At 46.0% G+C, this 20,637-nt stretch overlaps 1 protein-coding gene across 7 annotated transcripts; it reads right to left on the reverse strand.

Moving 5' to 3' along the window:
* Positions 1-65: 65 nt before the first annotated feature.
* On the reverse strand, positions 66-19,862 carry LOC309350091 (rac GTPase-activating protein 1-like). Of its 7 annotated transcripts, none has more exons than XM_081876703.1 (17): positions 19,496-19,862; positions 18,293-18,378; positions 14,099-14,301; positions 12,666-12,802; positions 11,215-11,287; positions 9,155-9,196; positions 8,749-8,829; positions 8,280-8,397; positions 7,213-7,394; positions 6,228-6,383; positions 5,865-5,960; positions 4,832-5,033; positions 4,624-4,729; positions 3,726-3,858; positions 2,794-2,905; positions 2,543-2,657; positions 66-1,903 (listed from the first exon to the last, which is right to left on the reverse strand). In XM_081876703.1, the coding sequence occupies exons 1-17, from the start codon at positions 19,594-19,596 to the stop codon at positions 1,849-1,851; spliced, it is 1,998 nt and encodes a 665-aa protein (XP_081732829.1). In that variant the 5' UTR covers positions 19,597-19,862; the 3' UTR covers positions 66-1,848. The 7 variants fall into 7 exon arrangements, with proteins under 7 accessions (XP_081732829.1, XP_081732835.1, XP_081732834.1 ...); XM_081876709.1 differs by having other exon boundaries at positions 18,293-18,375; positions 19,470-19,574; XM_081876708.1 differs by having other exon boundaries at positions 19,470-19,574.
* Positions 19,863-20,637: the final 775 nt, after the last annotated feature.

Consider the following 20,637-nt stretch of genomic DNA (forward strand, 5'->3'; position numbering starts at 1 on the left):
AGTTACACCTTTTCTTTCAACACCCATCTTGTATCCCACCCATCTTGTATCCACTGGAGGCCACATGTTCAGGGGCCAGTTGGTGATGCTATTACGTTTCACAGGAGGAGCAATGCATCTCCAGGATAGGGGGCAGCCAATAGGGGGCTCTGCAGATGTTTTGGATTAAAGCTGTCATCAGCTCCACCCAGCATGGCCGGTGGTTGTAACTGTGGTCCAAAACATCTGAAGGGCACCAGATTTGCTGCTCGCTGCTCCAGGAAGAAAAAAAGAAACTAGCAAGGGCACATTTAAAGGTAGGAGAAAGGAAGAGGGTGGACTTCTTTGAATGATAAATAGCAAGACTGTCACATGCTGATATTATAGTTTTATTATGATAGATTGATAACAGAGTGTCTTTATTATTAGGCTATTAGGATCTTCTTGTTCAAGTCTTTTCAAATATATTTATGAAAGAAAAATCCACAATGGAATTTTAATGGGGACCCGAAAATTCAAAGCACCCTTTGAGAGCATCCTCATCCACACCCAATTCCCTGCTGTTGACCATGCCTTTAAGGCACTCAGCACCCATTAGAGGGACCTCACTGAGCATTTAGAACCACAGTTCCCAGCCATTGGAGTAAGGTTGACTCACACATTGGAAAAGAAGTTCATGCTACAGCTCCTTCCACTCAAAGGGGAAATAATTTGTTAAGAGCCATAGAATCTTTCAGGTGGCAAGAACCCAAAATTCCCTCAGCAAAATACATAAGTTTAGAGCACTGCTGAAACGAGCAGAGAAAGTGAAGGGATTGGGCAGGAGTAACTGAAACAAAACCAAGGCATTGCTCTGGACAGTCTTTCATCTCCCATCCTTCTTTGATACTATTCACTCCAGAAGGATATGTGGACATTTTAGCCTCAGGAGACTCTTACGACATTTTCATAACTGATTGATACAGGGTAATGCAAAAGTACAGAGCTAAGAAGTCTTGCTTCCTTAAGTTCAGCATCAATTAAGTTCCATTGGTGATTAAGGCACACCCGTTAACAGTAAATGGCCTCACTCAGGGCTGACATGTGGCCAAGCTGGGTCAGAGGTACTACTTCTAGGATGATTCTGGGCAGAAGGGATTGATTGGGTGGTGCGCCAGCACAGCTGACACCCCCACAAACCCCAAATCAAGTAGGCACAGGAGTTACAGAAACTGTGAAGGGGGGGGGATAGTAAAACCAACCTCATGTGCTAGTAAATACCACCACTTCGTGTTTAGCCACTCCAGTTTTTGAGGAAGCTGCCCTCTGTAAACATGTAAGTGCTCTAACGAGGACCAGGGACAGCATCAAGAGCAGAAATCGGTGATTGAGGTGATGAGGATTCTATTGCTAGAAAAACCTCCCAATGTGCCATGTTTGGTTTTTTATCAGAATGATACCACTAATGAACTGCTCCAGGAAATGACTTTCCCCATCCACCACATGACAGCAACTCTGCCATTCAAGTATAACTGGTAATGGACATGGGGGGAAAGGCACAAAAGGTATGCACACAAGGTAAGCTGAACCCAGTTTTCACTGCCCCAGAGTCCATCATAACAGAGGAAACAGATGGCTCAAGAACATGCCTGGAGTTTTCAGCAAACTCAGAAGTCCACAAAGCAAGACCCAACAGTATGAAAGGGGAGGGGTAAGATCTCCTCTGTTCCTGATCATGTAGGTTGGAGAAACGATTGTCAGCCACCGTTAAGAGATAAGGCACATAGCATCTCCCTTTGAAATGTGAGGACACAGTCCTGGAATCTGGAGGTGGCAAGGAAGAGGGTTGCTGGGAGGAAGCCAAGGCAACGCTGGTGCATCAGAGTTGCTTCATGATACTGGAAGTGGGAAGAATTTGCCCGTCTTCTTGGTGCGGGAGGCATTCCTGGCAGAAGACAAAACAGGAGAGGGAGACCCCAGAGTGGACATCTATGGCAGCCCCCTTGGCAGCAGCCCCTCTGGGCAGGTGAAAGGAAGGTCAGAGAACCCCCACAACATGTAGGAGCCTCCACACCTCAGGGGCATGGGCACATGGACAGCTGTGGCAACAAGAGTTTGATAACCCTTCCCAAACCAACCCAGTCCTTATCCAAGGATGGTAGCAGCACTCAGTAGCAGCAGGGTTGGGGAATCTTTTTCAGCCAGAAGAAAGCCTTCCCTCACAGGCAACCTTCCTGGTGTGGCAAACTAGTGGTGAGCAGGGCCGGAAGCAAAAGTGGTCAGAGCAGCCGGTGTGACTTATCATTGACTATCTTTGGACTATGTTCCAGCCATACGAAAACCAGAAGTTCTCTCACACACACCCAAACAGACACTTGCTACTTCTCCATCCAGACAAGCAGAGCACCATCATAGTTTAACAGCACATTCCAGCTAGGCAAAAGCAGGGAGTGGAGCAGTATCTGTGAGGGGAAAGTCCAGGGAGACCCGACAAGGAAGCCTTGATGGCTGCATTCAGCTCACAGGTCCCCCTCCCCTGCAACCCCACAAAATGCACCCCAGGCAGCTGTGCCAGCTCACTTACGAGGGTGGGAAGGTGGTCCCAATGCAGTCCCATAGCTTATTAGGGAGACAGCCACCTCCTGGGCTCATCTGGATGGCGCTGACTTCAGGGGGAGTCAGAGGAAAGAAGATCTGGTCTGTGGGTGGAAGGTTGGAGGGAAGTATTAGGTCCAGCTCCCGCCCCCCCCCCCGTCCTTCGGAGGATCACCAAAACTGAGTAAGGATGGGGCTCCTATATTTCTTCCTCCCCAAGCCACCCACACTTCAATTCACCTTGCTCATTCACGACGCTGGGCTTTTGCACCGAAGGCACCAGGTTTTCCTGCTCTTCTCCCACAAAATGTCTCCAGAACGAAAGAGGCAGTGCTAAGAGATTGGCAACCACCTGCAGGGGAATGGAATCATGTTAGCTTTTGTCTGCCGCCTAATCGTGAAAATTCTTCCCTATCTGCCCCACCCGGCCTTCATTAGCTGGTTCTTGCTTATGTTCCACAGAGGTGTTTATCTGCCCATTGTTTTCACATGGATTCAGTTCTCATCATAAATTTATTGACAATGTGGTAGAGATGAGAGCTTGCAAAAACACTCTCACAAGCCAATATTTGGAACAAAGCATTCAGAATAATTCTCTGAACTCTGCTACTTGAGATGCAAGAGCTTTAATTAAGCAGCAGTCAGTTACGCCCCATTTGTTACCTTGACTTTTGACTTTCTCACTGCAGCTTTCATGCTCTTATGAAATTTTATGGAATAAGGAAGCCATGGCACATAGCAAGGGCTCACTTGCTGAATTTTGCACTGGACTAAAATTAGCGTTTCTGGGAATCTCAGCTCCCCCCCCACCTTTTAATATAAAAAAGCAAGTTTCTAGCCCGTAAGACAAAAATAAAATATTAAAAATCTGTTTAAAATGCTTGGCAAAGTCTCAGAAGTAAGCAGGATTTCCCACAGTCAGGACTTTGTTCCTGCCTTTGTCACAATTAGCAGAAGCATTTCTCCAAGCTCAGCGTACCTCCCCACATTCCACTGAGTTCACAAGAGCTACCCTGGTGCAACAAAAATAATCAATCCTCAGTTCCAAACTACATCAGGATTTTGCTTGATGTACAGTCTGAGCATTGTGCAGTCTTTCCTGCAGGCCCACAGAGGGTCAGAAAAAAATTAAATACTGCACACAAGTAACAAATACAGGTTGCGTCTGTTACCAGGCATTGACGTGGTGTGTCTTCCAAGATGATGCGTGGGGAAGGGCTAGGATTACTGTGCCCAACTAGAGTCGGTCCAAAGATACGTGCTAGGTTGTGCCGGTCCATTCGACACTCAGGGCTCTGCATGACCCTAAGGATAGAGAGATGGATCCATGGAGTCAAAGGCCAAAGGCTAAAGCAGAATCCTTCTAACCCAAAGGTACAAAGCCCAGCTATATCCATAACATTCAGGGTGTCCATAACATGGATGGTGGGCATCACAGCAGGGTCAGAAACCACGGTTCATGCAGGCCACACAATGGGTGAAGCAACCAAGCCCACAAGACAAGACAAATTGCAGGGGACAGGATTAGACAAAACCCATCATTAGCAGAAAATGTATTCCTGACGCCCCTTGATGCAACAGATATCCATTATGTTTGTTGCTTTAAAGTGAGAAGTGCATTATCTGATGTAGCAAATAAGTGTCCCAAAACAGGTTTCTGAACAGTTACTGTGGATCCAATCAATGAACAGAAAAGAGTGGTGTTCAAACCTATTGTGCAAGACAGGAAAATACCCACAGTAGCAAGTGGTGCAGCCAGCACTTTCAACAAGGATTGATGATGGAACAATTGCCAGATACTTATCTGCTTGCCCTTGTACAGAGTAAGAAAATTAAGAAAAGGAAGACCTTTATGGAATGAAATGTAAAGGCCTCTGCCTTTACAAATGGGGGAGCAAATTCACAACACTCCTAACATGCAGAAACAGTATTATGTTGTTTCAAAGGAAAATACATGGCTTGAACATGCAGTGTCACCTTTTGCCAAGGCAGAAATCTCCACCAAGTTGAGGGAAAGTTTTGCACATTTTAGAGTCCCAGGTATCCCCCTTCAAGCCCTCACCAGCTTACCTATGGAGATGCAGCACCAGAAAAGCCAGTGTGTCCCTATTGGCCAGAGGCAACTTCATCACAACATGGCAGAGTGCAGTCTGGCGAGCAGCTTCATCTGGAATTTCTGGGTGGGAAGAAAATAGTGCTATGAGGTTGGGGGCGGGGGCGTTTCATTACTACCACTCCAGAAAAGGCACTTTCCACCTACTGGCTTGTCCAAACTCACCTGAAGCACGCAGGAAGGCAGGGTGCAGGGCAAAGGTCACTAGAGGTTCCTTCAGGCTCCTCAGAAAGTCCTTGAGAACTCCACAGATCACATTGACATCAGCCACCTGGTCCAGTGAGGGAAGCGCTCCTCGGGCACAAAGCAGCTTGCGCTTCCATTCTCGAATGAGGTGCTCTGAACCTGGCACTCTGTATAGCCCAGCCTGCAGATCACGAGGAGCAAAAGACAAGAGAAACAGATGCACACACAAAAGCTTGTAACGGCCACTAAGGTACAGTCCCAGCTGGCACCTCAGGCCTGAAATCATTACCACTAGTCAGAAGCATCTGCCGGCACCATTTTGTGGCCTTGCCTCTTTCTGCTTTTTAAAGATGTCACGGCCATTTTGTGTAATGTCGCACCCTCATGGATACTTTAGGACTTGAAATGTGAAAGACAGGGCCTTGGATTGGGCCTGGAATTATATAATTAACTCCTGTGGCTGGATAAAAACAGGCACTGGGTATGCAAACCCATCTCCCACCACCAGTAAGGAGGGTAGCAGAGGCAGAGAGTTCCAGGCCTAGGGAGAAGGTCAGAGCAGGCAACACCAACACAGGATGTCCAATGAGAAAGCTCAGAGCATGCAGAATGCAAAGAACGAGGGGACAGATAAGGAGAACAGCAGCAGCAGCAGAGATCAGAAGTAAGATTATGAAGAGCCTAAAGAGGCTGAGAGGAATTTGGGGAAGAAAAAGTAGCCAGTGAACAGAAATATACAAATATTAAAAATGCATTAGAAAACCAAACAACCAGCCAAGATGAAAAAGGAAAAGAAGATCAGAAGTCAGGAGAAGCAAGGGAACTAAATGCAACACCTCTATCCCAACAGCTAGCATAGGGGAAGTAGGGCAAAAAGAAAAATATCACAGAAGTTGTGCAGTGACAGAATTAGATGTGGAAATCCAGGTTGATGACAGTTAAGAGTAAACTATCAGCAGCTCAACCAGCCTTTCAGAGCCCCACAGCTGCCCCCCCCCACAAACGCACTTACCTCCTTCAGGCCACGCCTTTCCACTTGATTCACACACTGGATGACTAGTGGGGGCACCAGAGGTGGGGTGGAGGGTGCAAAATCTGCCAGAATGCCCTGAGAAGACACGGGGAAGCTTAGAAGAGGCAGCTGGTAGTCGGGGGTATACTGCCTGACAGTGGAGGAAGAACACAGGCATTGTGGCTAGTAGCCATTGATCATGGCTAGTAGCCATCAATGTGGATTGGGGGGGGGGGGAAACAGCTCAGCCATACCTGCCACACACAAGTCACCCCAGCCTCCCGAATTGCTCTTGCCCCCGGCAAAGCCGGCAGCACTGCAATAAAAGCCCCATGAGCTCCCATCCCAGGGAAGCGTCCTCACCTCTCTCGCTCTGGGGGAGGCAGTCGGCCTGCACATGGACGGGCTGCGTTCTTTGCACTCAGGATGCACTACAAGTTGGCAGGGCCGACATTTCAGGGCCATCTTCCCAAAGCGCAGGCGGGATTTGCAAACCGCACACGACTCCAGGCTGATCATCTTGTAGCCAGGGAAGAGGGAAGAGCATTAGATGAGCACAGCAGAGATCAAGAGGAAAAAGACCACAGGCTTCCCATAGCTTGCCCCTTTGTACAATATCCCTCTAGCTTGAATTTGTCCAATGGAGCTCTTGGATTTATTTATTGCATTTATACACTGCCTTTCTGCCAAAGCGGTTGGCAGTTTTAAAACATCAAATAAATGATACAAAAAGCATAGTTGGCCCAGGGGTAGGTGGGGAGGGGAGAGTCCAAGTGGCACAGGCTCTGGTGCTGCCCCTGCCTGCCCCCTACCCCAATCTCTTCTTCATGGAGCTTTTTTTGGAGGTATATTCCACACCATGTTACTGGCATGATCCTTAGTTCCTTAGTGGTGGATTTGTACTGGAGCACCCACACATTGTTCCACTTTATCAGCTATCCTGAGATGCTTTCAAAATGTTACTCCATGATTGCCACCAGGGCGAGCACTCTTGGGCAAGACAGAAGCAGAACTTTTGTGGTATGCAGTGTTACAAGATTTTAACAGGAAGTTATGAGACTTGCACAAAATTGGAAACAAATGCAGACGGTTGGCTTAGGAGAACCCAGTCAACCTATCATTAAGAGCAGTGTTTCCCAACCTTGGGCCTCCAGCTGTTTTTGAACTACAACTCCCATCATCCCTAACTAGCAAGACCAGTGGCCAGGGATGATGGGAATTGTAGTCCAAAAACAGCTGGAGGCCCAAGGTTGGGAAACACTGATTAAGAGCACTTGAAAGCATCCCAGCAGATAAGCACTCCAGCTGAGGTCGTTGCTGAGAGGCAGCCCTGTTCTTCTTTTCTCACCGTCTTGGAAGTAAAGTGGTGCTCTTGGAGGGGTGGTGTTCCCTGTGTGGGAGAAGGAGAAAAGGGGTCCTGAACACCCATCAACTCAGTCCTAATCTTTGTGCCAATGGTGTCACTCTCAGCCTGGCTATTACCGGTACTTCTGCCTGACCCTTCACTGCTGCCCCAGAAGGAAGTGACGTCTGTGGAGAGAAGACCACACATCAGAGACACATTTAAAGGCATGGAAACTTTCGTCCAGCATTCAAGCTGGCACCTCCCAGAAGGCACTGTTGGATCTTAGCACTGGTCTACCTACTTCCATCTGCAGGCTCCCATTTGGAGTATGACACCCTGGAGGTGCAGAAGCACACAATCAGGAGCTAGTGTGACTGCTCTGTGTGGACAGAGTTGGCCAGGAACCTGGGCTAAGGTGGGGCAGACAACTTGCTCAATGCCCTCCAGTAGTCCTGGGCTTGGGAGCATGGTGGCGGTCAACTGTCCAGAGGACAGACAGGTGGGAGAATGGACTCAAAAGTTTGCAAACCAGACCCCATCTTTAAAGGAGGGGGAGACAAGCCAAATAATCTCCCTGCTCCTCATAAAGCCATTCTTGCTATTCTAGCTCCTATGAATACATACCTCCACATCTGAGATCACTATTAAACCATTTGGACACACTCAGGGTCTGCCTGCCAGTCTCTTGCACATAACATGGCTCGTGGTTTTGTGGTTCCACCACTACTCCTCCTCTAAACCAGCACTGCCTCCTAACATGTTTGGACTGGACACCCTTTCTTCAAAGGAAAGGCATAGGTACCCTGAGCATGTACTGAGTGGATTCCCCATCCCCACTTACAACTAAGGAAAACGGGATGGCGATGAGGAGCCCAGGCAGAACAGGATTTTTCGTCCCTTCACTGTCCCCAACTCCCTTTACAGCATTCTGGAATTTTGGAAACTGAAAAGCTTATTGCAGCATATTCTCTAGTTCTACTGCTAAACCTTCTGTCAACACTCATTACCTAACCATGTCTGCCTTCAGAACAGGCCAGGCCACACCCAAAAAAGGAGGAGGGAAGAGGCACCTGAGCGTGTGGACAGGCAACGTCTCTGCTGGGATCGGCGACGGGGCACCACAGCAATCGGGGGCAAAACGTGGGCAGTGGCTCCGGATCTCAGAGTCGCCACAGACATCTTATTGGCCTGGCAAGATTGGAGGGGAGGGGCAGAGAATGATGAATGGCAGTCTGGATCAAACCCCTTTAAATGAAGGATGCAGGATTATTCTCTCTCACACACACATACACACGTTCAAAGGAATTTTAACCCTAAGAGCTTGCAGAACATAAGGGAAACCCCGTTTTACTTGAAGCTTCATTGCCCTGTTTGATCACGCCATGTATAACACATACCCTGCTGTGCAATCTACCACATTGCAGTATCTTTTTATCAGAGACATTTATTATCAGAGCTGATTTTGCAGTGGTGTCAAAGGTTGCAGGCTGGGTCTTCCCTTGTACAGAGATACGCACAAGGGCATCGCCAGGTACTTACACTTGGAGGCGGAGGTGCCACAGATGTTTGTGCAGATTTGGTTGTTGCCACTGGCTGAATCAGGGGCACGAGGGAGGAGCACTGGAGGAGAGAAACAGGTGTGAGAGCAACAGGAAGACAGATCCACGTAATTCCGGGTGAGGGAAGCTCAGCACAAATTGCTTGCCATTTTTCAGACTATCAACAAGACAGAGCAAAGTAAATGGTGGGATACAGACGAAGACGTTTTCAAATAATTGAATGTGTAATTAGAATTGCATATGGGTGAGGAAGATTTATCTCCTCCTGTCCAGTTGTGGTCTCTGATGAAACAGATGTTTGAGGCATGCACACAGAAATAATATAGGACGGGTGCTTCAGTTCTGGAATATGTGACAGGATGCTTCCCAGCCCCACCTTCACTTACCCCTTTGTCTCTGCCTTTGAGGGATTTTATCACTTCCAAATCCTGGAAGAAAACAGAAAAGGAAAGCTTGAGAAAGGATGTAGACACATTTGTAGCTCATGGGCTACTTAAAATGAAGGCCCACCCTGAGCTTGAGCACATCTTACCACTTCTTCCAATCTCAAGTTTTGAACTATGTGTATACATACATACATACATACATACATACATACATACATATATACATACATATGCATCATTTTAAAAGCTTCTGCAGATAGCCACCTGTACCAGATTGTATCTACATCCCAGAAGCCTCTTCAGCATTCACAGTAAGCCCACATGTTTCAATGGCTATAAGAATCTGTCTGCTTGCTTTCATCAACAACACACGTGTCTTACTAAGGTTCCATATTCTTGTTTTCTGCAAGAAGCTACCCTAAACCCTGGCATTCTGGCTACAGTCAAATAGAATGCTAGTGTGCTTTTAGTTTGTTGCTGGTTTAATTTTATTTTTTAAAAAAGTTGTAATTGTTTTTACTTTATTATTTATGTAAGGTATTTTGAGCGTTGTTGTTTTTTTACCATCAAGTAGTATACAAATTTTATTAAATAAATAAAATAAGTACAGAGTTGCCTGCAATCTGCATTAGGAGGTGTGCCTGCCTCCATCATAATTAACTTTCCAGAGGAATTTGTAAACATCCCTGTTTATCCAGGCATTTGGGGGATGAGGAATAGTTCCTGGCAACCCCATGACCATTGGATGGAAGAATGTTTTGAACTGTAATTGCTTTTAGAACGTTTTGAACTGAAGCTGTGTTCATATGTTTTTAACCGTTTTAGAATGTTTTTGCTTAATTTTAAAGTTGTGTATCTGTTTGTTGACCTGGGGAGGAAGAGCGAGATATTAATGCAATAAGAAATACGCAAATAAACAATGCAACTAAATTACATCTGTCACTGTATCTGGTCTCCAAACAATCTGTGCTCTCATTAGAACAAGGTGCCCATTTCTCACCCCAAAACAGCAAATAAATGTTTGAACCTATGAAGGGTGTTGACAACTTGCTTTACACAAATACGCACCAGTTAGGTCAAAGGCTGGTTTAGTCCTGCTCCTCCTCACATAGTTTAGTCTTTTTAAAAACGGCAAAGCTATTTTTGCTTTCCCTTGTTGTTGCTAGAATAGTTGCAAGACTACTCTGGAAATCTGGGGAGAAGGGGGAAGGTATGATGGTGCTGCAATACATGCACTTTGCAATAGGTGCTCCCCACAGCTAGCTTTCCCTAGTTCAAACCAAATTCTATTAAAATGTTGCATAACTGGTTCTCTCCCCGTAGAATAGAAATTTTTACTGTTTTGGGCATACAAGTGCCACAAGGGTGCTTTCAAACTGTTGCTCTTAATATGTCACATGCGTCTTCTCCCTTCGGTGACCAAGCATAATTCCCCCTGAAAGAGTATCATATTTTTTCGTGTATAACATGCTCCAGTGTATAAGACGCCCCCTATTTTGGGGGACTCAAAATTAAGAAAATTGGGGGGAGATTGCCAAGGGTTGTTAAGCTCTTTTTTGGGGGGAACTGCCCAGAATTGCACATACACTGACAATCTACCCAATTGCCACTGTGGCAGCCAATCACCAAAAAAACTCGCCACAACCACCAATCAGCCGCCCTATCGTCACTGAGAAACTGCAACTCGTGGCAGCAGCCAATCGCACGTCCCCCCCTCGGCACTACTCATGTATAAGACGAGCCAAGATTTTTAATATAATTTTTAAAGTAAAAAAAACCCTCGTCTAACACACGGGAAAATATGATACTTTGTTTCAAACCAACTCCCTTCCACATATATTGCCTCTGTTCATATTGGTGTGTATCTCTGAAAACATACGCCAACATGTAGGGCCTGTTGCAGTAGTATGTGTGGCACCATCAATTTCAAGTGTGAAGTCTTGGTTTCTGCTCCTGTAGAGCGCAGAGATCTCAGTCCACAGTAACCACAAGAGTCTGACTGTGCCCTGGAGCTTTCAGTTCTGACCTGGCAAGCCTGGGAGGAAGGGATGCTTACTTACCACTTCGTCATCTGAGTGATCAAAGCTGATGTCAGATATGATTGAGGCCCCAAGTCCTTCCACTGTAGACGGCCTACAGAGAAGAGTAACACAGGGGCTGTATCACAAATAACAGCCTCATATCACGCCTGTCTCTCCCACTCTTGCTATATAGCTCAGTTCTTCTAATCCAGTATCTTCTCCAAACACCCATCATTAAAAAAAAATAAAAATTAAAAAATTTAAATGTGGGGATACCATTGTGGGAAAGCTACATTTTCTTTTCATTCAGTCCCTTTCTTTGCAAGGACCCCATGATGAAAGTGAGACAGTGGTGGTGAAAGAAACATTACTGCTATTTAATCAAGTTTATTGTTCATTGCTATTTAATCAAGTTTATTGTAAGTTTATCATTGTAGCCCAAAGCCATGACAAGTTGTAATTACACTTGCTGTGTTGTTCTGGCATTGTGGGTTTGCATATAAACTAGTCGCCTATCATGATTGTTATTTTCGGTATGCATGTCAAGGGGCCCCTTCAAACCTGTAGAATTGGCACTTGTTTTTTTATATACTACAGTGGTACCTCGGTTACATATGCTTCAGGTTACATACGCTTCAGGTTACACACTCCGCTAACCCAGAAATAGTACCTCAGGTTAATAACTTTGCTTCAGGATGAGGACAGAAATCGTGCTCCGGCGGTGCAGCGGCAGGAGGCCCCATTAGCTAAAGTGGTGCTTCAGGTTAAGAATAGTTTCAGGTTAAGTACGGACCTCCAGAACGAAGTAAGTACTTAACCCGAGGTACCACAGTACTTCTCAATCATAGGAGCCAACTCCTAGGGGCCAAAGGGTCTTTGCACTCCCAATAAAATAGCTCATGGGCATTGCCAGTGTGTATGCACTGTGTCATGTGATGAACCATGCAGGGTAGGGCCTACTTGGGCCCCCCAATATTTTATTCAAGTTGGCACCCCTGTTCTCAATGTGGATATTCACACCAGTACATCGGTATTTAATTTGAAAGCCTTTTGCCCCCAAATCGTGTGTGTGTGTGTGTGTGTGTGTGTGTGTGTGTGAGAGAGAGAGAGAGAGAGAGAGAGAGAGAGAGAGAAGATGGAATGATTTTGCTTATGGTAACAACTACCTGCACATCTGAATCACCAGAAACTTTCTGCAAATAGTAATAATTTGACTCTACCGATTATTGGAACCAGTAAAGCTAAACAGCAGGAATTAGGCAACTAAGCTGAGAGATAAAACTGATCTGCTGTGTATTTGGGCTGTAGGATGTATATACAACTGTTTGATTGAATTTCATTTATTGTATGATTTGTGGCATGTGTGAAACCAGAGATTTACATATGTCCATTTTTAAAAACAAAAATATCCAGACAGGACTCAGGGATTGATTTGCTTGCCTGAGAGAAGCTGCAATATCAGCTGTCTTAAGTACTCCCTTGCCACTCACCACTTGCCAGGCAGCAGGGTGCTGTGGCTGAAACGTGGCCTTTCTAAAGCCGCCAGGGCTGATCGCTGGTCCTCATTGAAAGGACTGATTTGTGAATCAGCCATCAGGTAGTCATAGATAAGCTGCAGCTTGCGCTCCTGAGAGGGATGAAAAGGGGTGAGGGGTGAATAGAACAATGGAGACCCTGTTGGAATGAAGAATGTAGCAGTCTTCAAGTGCAGCCACTTTGCAGCTGTAACCATGTTCAGACTGGTACATCCCTCCTTAGGGTGGGGAGCACCTAGTTCTCCCAAGCCAACCTAATGCAAGTGAACTGTTTTTGCCTGGGATGCATGTCCAGGACTGCAACTGACTATGCACTAAATACATCCAAGTTCTGTGCTCCCAAAGTCCAAAATTCTGCAGTCTTAATTTCATGAGTAAATTTCCACCTGCTGCATAGCTCAGTGTCTAAGCTACTGAGTCACATCAGCTCCTGGCAGCTTTTATGAGACCTGAAACAGCACAGCTGTAGTTGTTATGGTGCAGCAGTCTCTTGTCCATCTATTGTGCCAAACACTAGCTTCTATTCGGGTTGTGCTTAAAACTTCCTTCTTGCTCCATCTCTTAAGTTCCTAAGTTCTGTGGCAGCACCTCCCCGCTCCAGGTTTAGATATTATTCTTCGCAGCATGCATCACTCTGACACAACACAAACCATTCACCTACTAGGCTTTATCGCCCTAAGAACATAATATGACGGGCATCATTATTTGGTTGGAATCTTATTTGCTCTTGTTTTCTGCTGTTGCTTTTCTGCATATGAATTTTACTTTTCACTGTTACCCACCCTGGAAGTGCTTTTTGGCAATGAAGAGTGGGATACAGGTGCTTAAAGTTAAATAGTCTTGTTGATCAGACCAAAGGTCCTGTATCCTGTTTCTCAGAGGGTGCCTCTGGAAAGCCTAGGCCTCTGGATGGGATAGCCCCCTCTTGCTATTGTTCTCCCACCAATTGGTTTTCAGAAGCTTGCTACCTCAGATCCTGGAAGCAGTACAGAGCAACCATGACAGACAGCAATTGATAGCCTTATACATAATGAATTTATCTTTAAAAGCCATATAAACTGGTGGCTGTCGCTAAACCTTAATTAGGAGCTTGTGAAGAACTACGTAGGGAAGTGCTATAGCTCAGTGGTAAAGCATCTGCTTTGTATGCACAAATCCTTGGCATCTCCAGGTAGGGCTGTCATTGCCTCCTGGCCCCTGGAAAGAAGATGCTTCCAGTCAATGTAGACAAATACCAAGCTAGATGGACCAAAACCCTGAACTCAGTACAAGGCAGCTTCCTTATTGTCTGTCCTGAATCAGCTTCATTTAATGGCCTCAGATTCTAACATGAGAAGGGGAGAAAAACTCCCCCCATCTACTTTTCTCCACCATGCCCCTCCAAGAACCTGCTTTTCCAGCTCAGCTTCTGCCCGGTGCCTTTTCTTCATCTCCACCTCCACTTGGTTGCGGGCGTGTTTCAACTTCACTTCCAGGACTGAACATTCGTACTCCGACTGGCGCAGCTTCTCCCTTGTTCCCTGCAAGTCGCAATCCAGGCAGCAGCATCGCTGGCGCATCCCCTCGAGACATTTGGCAATCTGGAGGCAGTCTAGAGAGGGCAGAAACAAGCATTGTGACATCCACAAAGGTTCTCCATGTGGCAACAGCAATGAAAAGAGAACTAACTGTGTGGAGTGGACTCTTTCTAAGTCAATGAGTCATTCTATTTTTATTATTATTTTTATTACTTTTCCAAATTTATAAAAAGAAATAACGTTGCAAAACACAGAACAAAAGAAAGCACATTACAATACAAAATAAAAACATAAAAAACAATTATTTCTTCCAAGATCCAATTTACCTTACATTGTTAGCTGACTTCCTTGAATCCCCCCAACTGAATTTCATTGCATCACCTTGTAACAGTTCTCCAAAGTCATATTTCTATTAAAATTAACTTCTTTCATTTACTATCCTCTTCTCTTTTATTAGTATTCTAATCCTTAATGTTTTACAACGCATTTTTATTCTAGTCCTAAGCCTATTTGTTACTTCCAAGTGACTTCTAATTATCTTATATTACAATATTTAGCTAGATATTCTTTAAATTTCTTCCAATCTTCCTGGGTCTCCTCTTCTTTCTGGTCCCGGATTCTTCCAGTCAGGTTGGCCAGCTCCAAAAAGTCCAAAATCTTCATATGCCATTCATCTATTGTTGGCATTTCTTGTGATTTCCAATTTTTGGCCAATAAAAGTCTTGCCGCTGTGGTGGCATACAAAAACAGCCTAACATCTTTTTGGGGCAGTTCCAATCCTATTATTCCAAGTAGAAAGGCTTCTGGTTTCTTAATAAATGTATTTTTCAACATTTTTTCCAATTCATTATATTTTCCCCCAGAAGTCTTTCGCCTCAGGACACGTCCACCACATATTGTAAAAAGTTCCTTCTTTTTCCTTGCATTTCCAACATTGGTTATCATTTGTATGATACATCTTTTCTAATTTCACTGTTTTAGAACAGTATATGCAGTAAACTTAACCCCTTTCTTCCAAAGCCTTTCCCAATCTTCCAACATTATATTGTGTCCAACATCTCTTGCCCAATCAATCATCACAGATTTAACTTGTTAATCCTTTGTATGCCATTCCAACAATAAATTATACATTTTAGAGACATTTTTAACATTGGTATCTAACAACTCTGTTTCCAATTTGGATTTTTCTGTTGCAAAACCATTTTTCTTATCAAGCTTATACAGTTCATTAATCTGATAATATTGTAGCCAGTCATCCAATTTATCCTTAATTTGGTCAAATGGACTTAATTTAAATCCTTCATTATCTTCCAACAATAAATCAGCATTTTTCAGCCATTTACTCTCCATATTTAACTTTTTCTGGGCCTTTGCTTTCATTGGTGAAAGCCACCTGGGTGTTTTCCTTTCTAAAAGATCTTTATATCTTATCCACACATTATAAAGAGATTTCCTGATTACATTATTTTTAAAACCTTTGTGGGCCGTTATCTTGTCATACCATAAATATGCGTGCCAACCAAATACATTGTTGAATCCTTCCAAATCCAACACATCAGCGTTATCTAGTTGAATCCATTCCTTGATCCAGCAGAAAGTCGCAGCTTCAAAATATATCTTCAAGTCTGGCAGGGAAAATCCCCCTCTTTCTTTTGTATCTGTTAATATTTTATATTTAATTCTGGGTTTTTCCCCATGCCAGATAAATTTAGACAATGCTTTCTGCCATTCTTTAAAACATCTTACGCTGTCAATAATTGGAATAGCTTGGAATAAAAACAACATCTTTGGCAATTCATTCATAGTAAATGAGTCATTCTAGAAGAGCTCAAGAACAGCTGAAGACAGTGGCTACAAATTACGGGGGTGTCATTTTATTTAACACACTTTATATGCTGCTTGATTGTGAAAATCTCTTAGTGGTTTACAAAACAACAACCACCATGTTGTCATCAAAGAAAAACCCCTGCCAATGCTGATGCTTAGAGGTGATGCAGTTATATTCCTGAAATCTCAGCTCCTTCAGAACTGCCAACAATGGTTTTTCTCACGCGACCCACCATAGTACCTTTGACTTCCTGCTCCATTTTGTGGCATGTTACAATGACCACAAAAGGGCTATCTTAAGGCAGTGATTGTGAAACCATCGCCCTCCAGATGCTATTGAACTACAACTCCCATCATTCCTGACCATTGACAATGCTAGCTGGAGCTAATGGGGAGTTTTTAAGAAAGCAGCGGAGCCATTTAAGCAAATGACACAAGCAAATACAAAAAAAGGGTTGAAATTAAACCCCCTCTTGGACTAGACAATGAATTGGATTGGAGAATCCCAGAGAACTCTTATGACCTGAGCCCAATTATGTGATGACACTAACTGAGAAAACCCATATAGTCATCCAGAATCTTGCCACCCTGTTTTTGTCCTGCTCAGAATCAGCATCACCTTCAGATGTCTGGTGGTGGTAGTGCCTGGATAATATGTCCTCAATAGGTCCACCTCCTTTTTGCTGCTGCCACCTCTGCCCATTTACTTGCCCTTTAAGCCCAAACTAAAGAGCCACCCAAAAGAAGTGGGCAGGGCAAGCCAAGCAGAAATATTGCTCCTCCTCCCTGTCATTGGTTGCTTCATTTGATGGGATCAGGGCCTGCATGTCCCATTTTGCCACTTGAGGCAAAACTGGAGGTGCCACCCAGCCCTGTTGCCACCACTGTGCCACCTACTTTCTACATGGACACTGGATAGCAAAGGACCCTAGTAGGGCAGCAGAGGGGAGAATTTTTCAGCAAAAGTGCCACATTCCCTCATAGGTACCCTTCTGAGGGCCGCATGTTAGTAATGGGCAAGGTCAGAGACATAAGAGGATGGAGGAACAGGTGTGGTCACCAGCCTTTGTACGGGAGAAAAGGTAAAGGGTAAAGGTACCCCTGCCCGTACGGGCCAGTCTTGACAGACTCTAGGGTTGTGCGCTCATCTCACTCTAGAGGCCGGGAGCCAGCGCTGTCCGCAGACACTTCCGGGTCACGTGGCCAGCGTGACGAAGCTGCTCCGGCGAACCGGCACCAGAGCAGCACACGGAAACGCCGTTTACCTTCCCGCTACAAAGCGGTACCTATTTATCTACTTGCACTTAAGGGTTCTTTCGAACTGCTAGGTGGGCAGGAGCTGGGACCGAACGACGGGAGCTCACCCTGCCGCGGGGATTCGAACCGCCGACCATGCAAGTCCTAGGCGCTGAGGTTTTACCCACAGCGCCACCCGCGTCCCTTGTACGGGAGAAGTCAGAGGCAAATAAGGGACATGGTCAGAGTTCAAGGGTATATGCCAGGCAGGCAAAAGCACTTGAGTGTGGTGATAGTTAGTTCAGTCCAGGAATAGTCCTGAGGGCAAGACAGAGGGACCTGGAAGGCCGCATTTCGCCTCTGGGCCTGAGATTGCCCACCCCCTCTAGCAGGATATAAACAAAGACAACCCTGGAACCTGTTTCCATGCACGGGTTAGTGCCAGGACGGACACACAAACTATTTTTGTAACACAAAACCAACAACACCGAGAAATGCTCACAAACACAAAACAAAGCCAGGCCACAAATCAAAGGAAGTGGGAACTGTTGTCATGGCAATGTGAGCCCAAGAATGAGCAGCAGGGAGGTGCTTTTATTCAGTTCAGTAACAACATAATTACAAGCAATCTAAATATATCAGCTAGCTTAGTACTGTAATGCCATTAAAATCCAAATAATTAACAGCTACATACTTGTCAGCCAAGCCCAGTCTCTCTGCATTGACTGGGCAGAACAACAAAAGGTTGTTCTGTTAACACTTACGGTACTTCTTAACTGGGCAATGGGTGAGAATGCAGTTTGCAAGTTTTCTGCACTTCAAATAAAATTTGTATTTTACAATAGAACATCGTCTCAAAAATCACTGAAGATTCATGGAAGGGGTGTGTGTCAGGCTGCAGCCCCCAAGGCATTGTGTCCATTGCTTAATGCACGTCAAGCGCCATTAGCAATATGTTCAGATTTGTCAAAGACAAAGGATGGAGAACCTTGGCCAACCCACCTAGTTCGATGCTGCTGTTGAACTCTATGAGGCTCAAGAGCTGGTCCATGTGGCGCATCAGCTGCGGGTACAGGCGATTCATCCTGCTAAAGATACAAGGGTCGAGAGGGAAGCAAAGGCACTCTGGGCTTCAAAAACCAGTTAAGGGAGTGAAGAACAGGCAACGCCCAAGTATGTGTAGGCCCTAGCCCCGTAGGGGCCCAACACCTTTAGTGTATGCAAAACACTAATAAAGAAAAAGCTTCTCCTGAGCATGTACAGAGAGAGTCTTTGCTATGTCACTTCCACCCAACCCCTGCACTTCCAGAAATGAGGCCTGATATGCCTTGAAGAGGAGGCCTAGGAACCACTTTACATTTTCTTTTTCTAAGAAAACATCCTCAGCAAATCTATATATTACAGAAAAGGCGCGGGGTGGGGTGTGTGCAGGAGAACGTCTTACTGTATATCCCACTTACATGTTACTAGGGCATAGAGACTCCAGTCAGGCGAATATGGAAACACACAGACTGCTCGCCGAACAAATTAAGAGCATCAGTGAATCAGCACCTGAGGTTACAAGCCATATTACTGCAGCCACCCACACAAAGCATCCTCCGCCATCGAAGAACCGCTGGGTGAGCCGCGGCGTGTTTTAAGCAACCCGCCTACTTAGAAAGCGCCACCCATCGCCGGGATTAAAGCCGGGAGCCAATTCGGCCTCTTTTTAAGGAGGGACAGGGATCTCGGCAACAAACCCCCCCTCCGCTCTCAGTCGAGGGAAAGCCTTTCTTTTCTGCTCAGCTACCAGCGGCCCCTCCAAAGTTGTTGCGCCTTCTCCGCCCCCTCTGGCTGCGGGTGGCTAGGCCTCGTCCTTAGCAAAGATGGGGGTACACTGGCTCTTTAACAGGGTGAGGGGGTTTCCCTCACCCGCCGCCCAGACCTGAGCGGCAACGCATCCCAAGCCCATCGCTCCAAAGGCAGTCGGGGCGTAGGAGAGTTTCTCTAGGTGGAGATTTCTGCGCCACTTTAAGAATAGCGAGCGCGTCTCCAGGGGGCTGAAAGAGCACGTGCGGGCCCCATCTCCTCCGCTACCTCCCCCGGCTTGGAACAGTTGCGCCACGAAGCTTCCGTGACCTTCATGAAGCCGGGGGAGGCTCCATTCCGGAGCAGGTGAGCGCCACCTTTTCGCCTATACCTTTAGGCCCAAGATGCTCGCATTACCGAGGGCGTTCCTCCTCGCGAGGGGCCGCTGTCCATCCATCTGCACTTTCGGCATCTGCTCCCTGCAGGCAATACCCGTCCGCCCCCAACCACGTGCACATTCCCCGGCCACTCAAGAGATCGCGCCGTGCTTCTGAGGAAGGGGCCTGCAGCCCGTGAAACTTTGGCTTTACTTCTTTTAAGGTGGTGCTAGGCTCCTTGATTTCATTTTCCCATCTCCAGCGTACCTGGGCATTTTGTTCAGGGGTGTGATTGGGTCAGGGGTCCTGGAATCAGTACCCACAGCGATTCTGCAGGGGAGCTTGCCACTTCCTGGGATTTCTGGTTTGTTGGACTCGTGTGTCTTCCTTCGACGTTCAGAGGCACAGCACCTTCAGCACATCCTTCCCTGTCCTTCCTTTAGCATTCCTATCCAGCGATAACTGGGTCCCTCTGGTACTCTCTCCATTCCACTAGGTTTGGATCATGCCCACTATAGCTACGCTTGCCTTTAAACCCCAGCACTCCAGTTTGCCCATCTTGGCTCTTGAGTATTCTAGCAAGGCAAGTCGCTGCCTCTTAACCTAACCTCACATGGTTGTGGGGATTAAATAAGGATGGGAAGAAGTAGGTACATCATATATTGAGCTCCTTGGAGAAAGAGGTAGGAGATGATGGTGGTGGTGATGATGATGATGACGATATAAAAATGGTTTTTCTCTCCCAAAGGTCTCAGGCACCTGCACTTTCATTACCTAGTTCTATTCCACCCCTATTTGGGCAATATCAAACAGTTTCACTCCCATCTTTAAGGATGATTTATTCTGGACCGGATGCCCCTCAGCGCCTGCCAGCTTTCCTCCAGCCATCTTTTCAGCTGCAGAGCTATCCTAATAAGGGTAGGCCAAGTCCAAAGGAGGAAAGTGCTGTGAGTGGCAAACACTGGGCTGGAGGAGCAGGGTGCTTCATCCAGACTAGCAGTGTTCAGCTAGCAATGCCACACTCTTGAAAGCAGAAAGTGAGAGGCCTGGCAGCCCTCTGGGTCTGAGAACATTGTCATGGGTGCAGCTGCCCGCCCCCCTAACATGAAGACAGCCCACCCCCAACATGAATCCTGGCTATGCCCACGAACATTGTGTACAGGGTTGAAAGCCAGATCCCAC

This window comes from Podarcis erhardii (genome assembly GCF_964252035.2).
Source record: "Podarcis erhardii genome assembly, chromosome: 1".
In the NCBI taxonomy this organism is placed as follows: domain Eukaryota; kingdom Metazoa; phylum Chordata; class Lepidosauria; order Squamata; family Lacertidae; genus Podarcis; species Podarcis erhardii.